The following is a 9,560-nucleotide window of genomic DNA, read 5'->3' as shown; positions in this document are numbered from 1 at the left end:
TGTCTGTGTGTGTGTGTGTGTGTGTTTTCCATGGAGTGGAAAAATCTCTGCTGATTTAAATATTTGAGTGCACTAGTGATTAATAAGATTAGTATTGGACAGGTGGACACACTGGAGAATAAAGCAAACAGAGACAGAGCGTTATATGTGCAGTGTGTGCATTAGCTGACTGATCAGTGTGAATGACATAAGGGGGTGTTTAAGTATGTAAATCAAAATTCAATGTGTATGTGTATATGTTTGTGTGAGTATGCGTGAGCCAGTGTGTGTATTTGCTATTTGGTTCTTTATGTCTATATCTTTACATAATTTTAGGGTCAGCAGCTGTCTATTGGCCTATATGTTCCATCAAACTCTACCAGTCCTTTATAGACAGAATAGCTGGATGTGTAGAGATAAGTAAACATGAAACCATGATACATGTTCCCCTGATTTTAATTCATTTTCAGAGGAGTATTTGTCAGGCATCTTAAAAAAACTTCACACATTTATAATTTCAGAATAGGTCAGGACACATCTGAAGTTGAATGCTCTATAGATCTCTAACCATCCACTTTCCCAGGGTTATGAAAAGCCACTGCCTTTGACATCAAAGAGAAAAATGAATAGACCATCAGTCAGACCCTTCGCCTTTTAGTGCAGCACAAATAACATTTATGCGGTGCTGTCGTAATGGGAGTCTTTAGGCCCCGTTTAGATCCATCTTTCAAACTGGGTTCCCATTGTTTTGCCATGTGCTAGTGCTTTGATTATGTTCTTAAGATAAGGGAATGAGAGGAAACCTGTCCCGAATTCACCAACAACAGGAAACAGCAATCACTCGCAGACAGTGTGCCACTGCTGTTAATGACCAACTTCAAGGCAAGTCATGAGAAGTTGAAGAGGAGACCCCTATTGTTTAGTCTGGCCTCTTTCTCAGCACTTGGCCTTCTCTGGCTTTTCTTCTGACCTGCCTCCTTTTGTCTAAGTATTTCCTCTCTCCTCCCACAGACCTTCCCCTTGTTAATATGCATGGTCCTGAAAAGGCCCAGACCTGCATGACGTCTGTCTGATGGGAGGTGAAGCTGACAAGGAAAATGTTTGATTACCTGCGTATTAACACCACTACTACAGATGGAATAAAGGTGAAGTGAAGAAATGATTGTGAATTTAAATGTCTACACAATTACCAGGCATTTCCTCAAGAGCTTACAATATTCAGCATTTTACAAACAAATGTCTCACCCTATGTGATCTTATGTCAGAGGAGGTCAAGTCTCCTTTCTCTAGCTTTCTCCTGATCCAACTCCCTCATTACATTGGGACCTGGATCAACTGACACTAATGCTTTTGCGCTCATCAAAATGTAAGATACAGATCTACTGACCAGGCCCATAAGATTTTTACACGTGAAAAATATGGAAAGAACTCGACTCACAGACTTATGGTGTTTTTAACCTGATGAATATGCATATTGAGGGGTGTCAGTTGTAAGGCGCAAAATGGAGGAGGAGATTATTCAAATGACTCTTCACATGTGATTCAATAATAGCAGAAGGAGCTATTTAGTGTGTGCTGTTTCGCACCTAAAGAAAGCATGCTGTAACCTCTCAATTTGTGCTGAATTAACCTAGTGTTGTTTGCTGAATGCTCTACAACATGGAGACAGCTGATGGAAAACACAGTTTCATGTTTACAACTTTAGTCAACGACACTTAGCACATTCCATCTCAAATATAATTTCAGAAGCCTTCACATAATGTAGTGTGTTGTTTTCTTGTGGCATAATGTTGTGTATTTTCTGTTCATAGGCTATATAAAGAAATGAAGGAACAGCTTTTGGTCCATTGTTACATTAGACGCGAAACACATAGATCCATGTCTACTTTCAATTCACCTGCAAAAAGTATCACTCCATCTTTTCCTTCATCTGCAGTTCCAAGCACCAGATAGCTCCTTAAATGAGCCGACTTCATCTGCAAGACAGGTGTTTGTAGATCAGGTGCAGAGACAGTGGCATGTTTTTGTTTTTTTTTTGTTTTTTTTTAACATTGTAATTGTTTGTGCCCTTAGTTCTTAATCTGGGCCTGTATGCCCAAACTTCATTGGGCAAATCTCTGCCCCTGCTGTCTGTATTCTCCCATCACCACACTGGTAATGTCTCCTCTGTAGTGGTGTGGACTGCGACCTTGTTTCCTGATGAGTTGGTGCTCACACACTCTCCTTATCACAAATGGGACACTGATGGATGGCTGTTGGTAGGTGTTGTGCTGTTTAGGGCGTGAGGTCAAGGTGACAGTTGCCTCAACCAATTGTTATTGAAATGTCGACTTAATGCTGATGTTAGTTTGTTAAAAAGGCCGCTAATGATTCTTTGTCAAAATAAGAATTTTTGAAATAAACTGTGTGCAGATTGCTGTTTATGGTGCTAGGAATAAACACTGTGCTATTGCGAAAGGATTAATTTATTACCCTTTGTTTATAATTCCATTTGAACCATAGCTCTTGAAGATTAAGGAGGACACTGCGAGAGATGTACAAATATTCATCAGCTTATTCACATTATGCAGCCTTTTGCCCACAGGTTATGAGGGATTAGGAATGATTTCGCACTCAATTGAGGCTGCTAAGGATTCAGAAAATCAAAGCCCCTCAGACTCCGACTATTTCGGGCTGCCTCTAATAGTTCTTGTCAGCCGTAATTTTTAAGTACTTTAACCAATTCATTGTATAATTAGGTTAACAAAATTAGCTCATTGCAAAGTCAGTCAGCAGGCGGTAATGCAATAAAGTTATTAACATTCCAGATTTATAGAGCCATTAATATAGAGTCGATCTGTCTTTATCACATTTTTCTTCGCTGGTTACAAAAATGGCATAAAAGAATAAAAGAAAATGGACTGCAGTGTGTCATGTTCTGTAGACTTTATTGATTTATGTGCTCAAATATGCTGAGAAGCAAAACACAAAGACAAATTATGTCACTCCACATGTCAAAATTAAAAACAAAACTGAAATTTTAAGTAAGAGGGATAAAGGGAAAGATTCAAACTTGATGAACTCGTACTCTAATGACTGATTCAAATGTTTAGGGCATTAGTGTGTTTGATTTTGTCAACAGTTATACTAGGTTCATGGACTGAAATAACATGTTTTTCTGAAGGCTAACGCCCTTCCAAGATTGATTTAGTTTAAATCCAAAATCTTCATATTGTCCAAAAGTTCAAAACAGTGCCCATACATCATAGAGCACTTTGGGTATTTTACCACGCAAGAAAATAGCATGGCGAAGTTCTACTTTTTCTAAGCCCAGGATGTGGGCCAGTTCCCACACCAATGATTTAGCTTTGAGCTACTGAGAGATGTCGTGAGTGCATGAGCAGCATAGAAAGACCGTTATGTCTAGGGGTAAAGAGATAAATTAGAGCTAGACAGGGGACTTCTTGTTCTCATGCCAGTGAAATACGTAATGCAAATAATAATGATAACAGTAGGAAGAATGGGAATAGCATAGGTTCTACCAGTATCTGCAACACCATTCTTCCACAAGGTATTCCAGCATTTGGTGTTTTGATAATGGACTGCATTTATATTATAGATAAGATGGTGAAAAACGCCTTCACTATATTTAATGAGTGCTCAATTGTGGAGATGTGACTTGGACAGCCAAGGTGAGAACAGAAGAGCAAGTGGAGGGTCCATGACTAGGCATAAAAATAAAAAGTGCGTATCTGCGTAGGATAAGATCACAATACAAAGTTGGCAAAGAATTCTTGCACACAGCATTGAAAAGGAAAGTGGGCATCCTGGAAGACTCTACTCCCATCAGGACAGAAATGCCTCATCACACAGGATGAATGTGGACATGCAGGATGGCTTTGTATTTGTTGGCATTGACCTTGCCCCAAAAAGGGTTCAGTGGACCTAAACCATGCCAGGAAAATGCACCCATACCATGACAGAGCCATCAAAATGTGGAAAACAAGCACACGGGCTTGTAAACTTATTTTGGTGTGTGCCACACATGCACCCATCTGCTTGTTGACAACAGGGCGACCGATGACTCATCTGACCATATGACTGTTTTTCCACAGCTCAGTCGACCAGTGACTTTGTTCTTTGCACCATTACACTTGCAAAAGTGCATTTTTAGTTATAATAAGGGGTTTGCGCACAGCACCCCGACCAAAGTATGATCCCTCTCTGTGAAGTTATCAATGGACTGTTCTTGGTGCCGGCTCAGGCCTTAGATCTACATTCGCAGAACTGATTGTTTGCCTTGTTGCTTGCTGTTTTTACTCGCCACTGAAACCAAAGCGCCAACATCACAGTCTGGCAGTACACGCTTCTATCCACAGTTGCCCCTAGCTGATGTTTTTTTTCCCGTTAGACTTCCATACCAACCTCACCACAGCCACGGATCCTTGTGAAACATCAGTGAGTTGAGCAGTGTTCGTCACTGAAGCTCCTACTACAAGTCATTGAAATCTCTTTTCCAAGCCATGGTGGCCGACATATTTGGCAACTGAATTCGCCCATCAATTTTGTACATGATGCTAGCACTTGGTAATTTCTCAGATTGGCAGCCCCTAATGGTGCTGAGATGTAACTGTTTGAATTTTGTGGACTTCAATATCCAGAAATCATGTAACGTGATGTCAGTGAACTGCACACGCCATTGACCTAATTGTTTCTTCTTAGTAGGTGTTGGGTATTGGAGGCGGTGAGGAAAATCTTTTTGCAGAAGTGCTTTCTTGCTGCTGGTAAACAGGAAGTTTCGTATTTCACTCTTACGTAGTGATTTGTCACTTCCTGTGCGTGGAGAAGATTTCCTGCCAGTGAACATGCCAACATCAAAATAATAAGAATAATAATTTCGGCAAATGGGGCCAATCTACAACATTTCTCTTAGGGGGGATTTTACGCTCTTCTTGGTTGCAGCCCCAATTCATTATTTAGGCTGATAAGACAGGTGAAGGGGCCATACATAGCCTACATGAGGGGTTTCATTCCGAAATGCTATATATTTTCTTTCAGCCTATCCTGATCCAGTAAAATACTGACACAGTACATATCTGACAGTGAGGCCTATCTGTCCATAATTTTATTCCAGTATCTTTCAAGGTGATGAATATACAGATAGATGTTTATTCTTTTAGACATGTCCTGCTGAAATAAATACATTTGTAGGGATTGTTTTCGTGTAAAATTGGTAGCTTTGGGACATTAGGCGGTTTTACGATGGTAATAGGAGTGTGGTTGTTCCATGGTAAAATGTATTGAAGGGACCTGGACTCAGCAAGCAAGGGGAGCGGAATAAAAACAATTTTGTGAGATAAAGTGATAGTGGGCACATTATATTATATTATAGTATATTATAGTAAATAGTATATTGTTGGAAGTCACATGAAGGTAGGGTCTTTTAAGGAAAGAAAGCATAAATTAACCTACTGTTTTCCTTATAAGTATAGGCCTTTTTGATTTTTGTTTGTAGTGGTGAATGTTTGCCTTGTGATGATTACCGACCTGAGGTCAACGTTTCCTCCTTTTTGTTTACCTCCACATCACTGCTTTAGCAGCCACACAGTGGAGAATGGCACTTGGGCACGTTCAGTGGATAGTCAGTGTTGAGGATGACGTTGCTCCGCCTTCATGCAAATGGTACTAGCCCATCTCATTACTAATGCGGCCACCCACCATTGGACGGCGGCTCCTTTACTTTGAAGTCTCCCTGTTGTGATCTCACACACAGCAAGCTGGTGAAGTCCAGACCGGAGAGGCAGCGATACAGCGGAGGCTTTTTCCTCCGACCGCTTGGAATCTAGAAAGTGGACCGTGTTCATTTTTGCCTCTACAGAAAGGACATTGTGGCCATTTCTGCCGACCTCTGCCTTACAGCGATACACTCGGCGATCCAAAACGTCTGGAAATAAAACTGGAATTGGAGCTATAAGTAATGAAACGATGCTTCAGTCGTAATCGCGTACCGGACTGAAAGGACTGGCTTGTTCGTCCTTTGGGACCGTTTACGGAGTCCAGCTGTATGGGGGACATTAACGGTGTGTTCATGGATTACAACTGCATTTAAACGTCAAGGACATAATCTTTTCATAGGCTATTTTGGACCAAAGTAACGCATATCCCAAAGCTCGGCGCCCCTCTCCAATGAAAGATATTTCTCTAGAGTCAATTACGCATCAAGTAAGCAAGCGGACCGAGCGTGTTGACAGCAGTGACAGTAGAAACTCTCGTCCCGGTGCCGTGGTGTCTTTGTTGACCCCTCTGGACCCTATTCGGCAGGCGAAGCGACTTCCTATCCGAGTTATCAAGATGTTGACTGCGCACACAAGTCACTTGCTGCACCCGGAGTACTTACAGCCTTTGACGTCCGCCCCAGTGAGCATTGAGGTATTTATTTTCTTTCCAAAGAAATGTCAACGTACTTTTTTTTTTTTTTTTTTATAAAGAACCATTTGTTTTTCCACACACAATAGCAACGTTAGGCTTCCTGTTTTCACAGCAACATGTGTAACCGTTTAAGGGCTATTACTGCATTTTGTCATATCGCGAGTTAGATAAAGAGTAACCCTAACTTATTCCCTTTTTTCGTAGGGAAGTAGTTAGCATAATAACACAGTAATAGTCACCAACCTTTCCGTTTTCTGTCTTTTAAGCTCACCTTAAACTTTGACATTCGCTTTAGACAACTCTCGAGACAACAAACAAATGCTGAGACTGGTCAATTCCCCTGCTACTCTCATACCTCACTATACATTAGGTACACTAAGTACAATACTGTACCTTACTATGCTAATGATTTGCCCACCAAGACCCTGTGTAGCTGCTTAAGTGCATAATTTATGAACAATTCAGGAATACAACAGTTCAGGAATTAAATGGAATGTATGCCATTATCATACAGATTACATATATTCGTAATTGCTTATGGATTTTGTAATTAAAACAGACATTTTGCCTACCCAAGTAATGTCAACTTAATTATAGTTATAATTAATAGATAAAAATGTATATCAACAGTTTATAGGACTACTGTTGTTGTTGACTCCAGTGAAAAATCACAGAGCTAATCAGAATCTATATTTTGTTGTAGCTGGATGCCAAGAAGAGTCCCCTGGCCCTGCTGGCACAGACCTGCTCTCAGATTGGTAAACCAGACCCTCCATCCTCCTCCAAGCTAGGCTCAGTGTCCTCCAGCAGCCAGGGGGACAAGGAGCCCAGCGGCCGGTCGTCCATCTCGGGCCTGAAGCTCGGGGAGCACCGCCCCTCCCTGGAGGACAAGTCTAGCTTCAAGCCCTACAACAAAGGGGGCGGAGACTGTCGCAGAGACGGGGTGACCAGCAGCAGCTCCAGTGGCAGTAGTGATAAAGCTGGCTTCAGGGTGCCCGGCAACAACATTAGCACTAATGGTAATTCGACCAACGGCCAGCAGTCGTTTCCACCCCACGCCATCTCACCCAACTCTAGAGCAGGCAGCGGCACCCCGCCGGGACACACACAGCAGCCGCCGCAGCCTCACAAACAGAGCCAGTCCCCCGGTGGACAGCAGACCTCACACTCTCAGACTCAAAATGGAGAAACTGTACATGAGCAGGGCAGTCCCAACAGCTCGAGCAGCGTTAATAGCGGTAGCAGCCATCTCAAAAAGGATGCTGAAGTAAACAAGGCAAACTTGGACAGTCCACACCTTGCAAACTCCAGCCACGTTCGAGCCAGCACAAACTGCAGTAACGGCAGCTCTGAAAGTGGTTCCAACCATGAGGGGGGTAAGGTGGACTCCCAGCCTGCCCAGCCTAACCTTGGCCCTGGACACATTACACCCATCTCTCCTTACAAGACAAGCCAATCCCTCTTCCCCTGCCCTCCTCTAATATGGGCTACCATGGATCTGTAGTGGGGGCCTATGCAGGCTACCCGTCCCAGTTTGTTCAGGGCTGGACCCTACCAAGTCGAGCCTCAGTGTGGGAAGCATGGGAGTTCCAGGAAAACACCCCAGCTCCAGCCCTCTCACCGGCGCTTCCCCTCCCTCCTTCATGCAGGGTTTGTGTAGGGATCCCTACTGTCTAAGCTATCCTAGTGTATCCCACCTTGGCGGAAGCAACTGCAATTCCTGCATCCACGACCCTTCCTCCACCCTCAAATCAAGCTTCCCGTTGGTGTATCCCTCCCACCCCCTCCACTCTCTCCATCCCAGCTCCCTGTCATCCAGTGTGACCTCCTCCCTCTCCCATCCTCTCTACACATACGGCTTCATGCTTCCCAATGATCCCCTGCCTCACGCATGTAACTGGGTCTCAGCTGGGGGGCCGTGTGACAAACGTTTCACCACCTCGGACGAACTCTTGGCTCATCTTCGCACACACACGACCATGCCTGGAGGAATGGACGCTAAGCTGCTCTCCACCTGCCCCGCTGTCTCCTCCTCTGGACCTGCTGCCTGTCACCTTCACCTCCCCCACCAGAGTAGTCCAGCCTCCATGCCCGGCTCCTTCTCTCTCAGGGCCCCCCCAGCCTGGGTTTAGCTCGCTACCACCCCTATAGTAAAGTCCATCTGCCCCCTGGACCAGCCTCCATCCCCCTGCATTCTCTGCCCACCACAGCTCCATACTACCCTCACTACGCTCTCTACAGTCAAAGACTGGGATCTGCCTCTGCTCTGGGCTATCAGTGACACACGCACTCCATCTACTTACATGTTTCAGTTCCTTAAATACTTATTAATGGCAAGTCACTGCTTCCTCTGTCCGAAGACTGTGGATTCAATTGGAAATAATGTGGTAGCTCAAGTCCTGGATTTTGACTTGGCAGCCTCTTCACACTTCCCAGTGTTTTCTATTAGATTTGATGTTCGTAACCAGGCTGAGGTCTGTTCCTAGAGGTCAGAGGACAGATGTGGCTCTTGCTTGTCTGCACATTGCTTGGATACTGTCCATAATGAAACAACAAGACAGGACTGCCCAGAGGTGACTTTGGCAGCACCAGGCTGGGCGAAATCATGGTAGGATGCTTTGTAATCGCTCTTGGATGTCCAGGGTTCATGCTGCAAGTAATGATTTAGTGCAGAAAAAGATGATGTGGCAGGAATGGCAATAACCTTCAGCCATGGGGTGGAGTGTTGTGTGGAAGCCTGGCCACGGTCGCTTATTCCTCACAAGAGATGCATGTAAGCTTGACACAGCGTACACGTTTATTGTTTATTCAACCTCATGGTTTGAGATTTGTTTATCTTCCTTACATTTTGTTTATTCCTACTGAGAAATTGTATTTATTTTATACTGAGCGCCTGGCTTTTATGTTTACTATACAAATCTATTCTCATTTTACAATCCTATAAGCAGATCTTTGGAAAACCACATGAAAGTTGTTGAATATGTTGTGTCTTAACACGTTTCTTTTTGAGAATGAATGTTAAAATCACATCTCTTTCCGGACTCCTTGGCTTCTTGATTTTTATTTGTACAGCAAATGAATAAAATTGAGATGTGATATTTTTTGTAAAATATTTGAGTGGAACACCAGGCGGTGATATCCATTTAATGGGAGGTCATATTTTGTTAAATAAA

At 43.3% G+C, this 9,560-nt stretch overlaps 1 protein-coding gene across 1 annotated transcript; it reads left to right on the top strand.

Annotated features, from left to right (window-relative positions):
- The first annotated feature begins 5,763 nt into the window (after nucleotides 1–5,763).
- Nucleotides 5,764–9,554, top strand: znf703 (zinc finger protein 703). Its single transcript, XM_071514447.1, is given in 5 exon segments — nucleotides 5,764–6,387; nucleotides 7,091–7,853; nucleotides 7,856–7,924; nucleotides 7,927–8,502; nucleotides 8,505–9,554. Coding segments are annotated over 5 exon segments (1,815 nt in total). The 5' UTR covers nucleotides 5,764–6,144; the 3' UTR covers nucleotides 8,669–9,554.
- Nucleotides 9,555–9,560: the final 6 nt, after the last annotated feature.

Source organism: Centroberyx affinis, unplaced genomic scaffold, assembly GCF_046629955.1.
Source record: "Centroberyx affinis isolate AG114_WGS23_722 - 3 ecotype Tasmania unplaced genomic scaffold, CSIRO-AGI_Caff_v1 ptg008822l_1, whole genome shotgun sequence".
NCBI lineage: Eukaryota > Metazoa > Chordata > Actinopteri > Beryciformes > Berycidae > Centroberyx > Centroberyx affinis.
The sequence above is the reverse complement of the archived record's forward strand: the minus strand, read 5'-3'. Positions and strand labels throughout refer to the sequence as shown.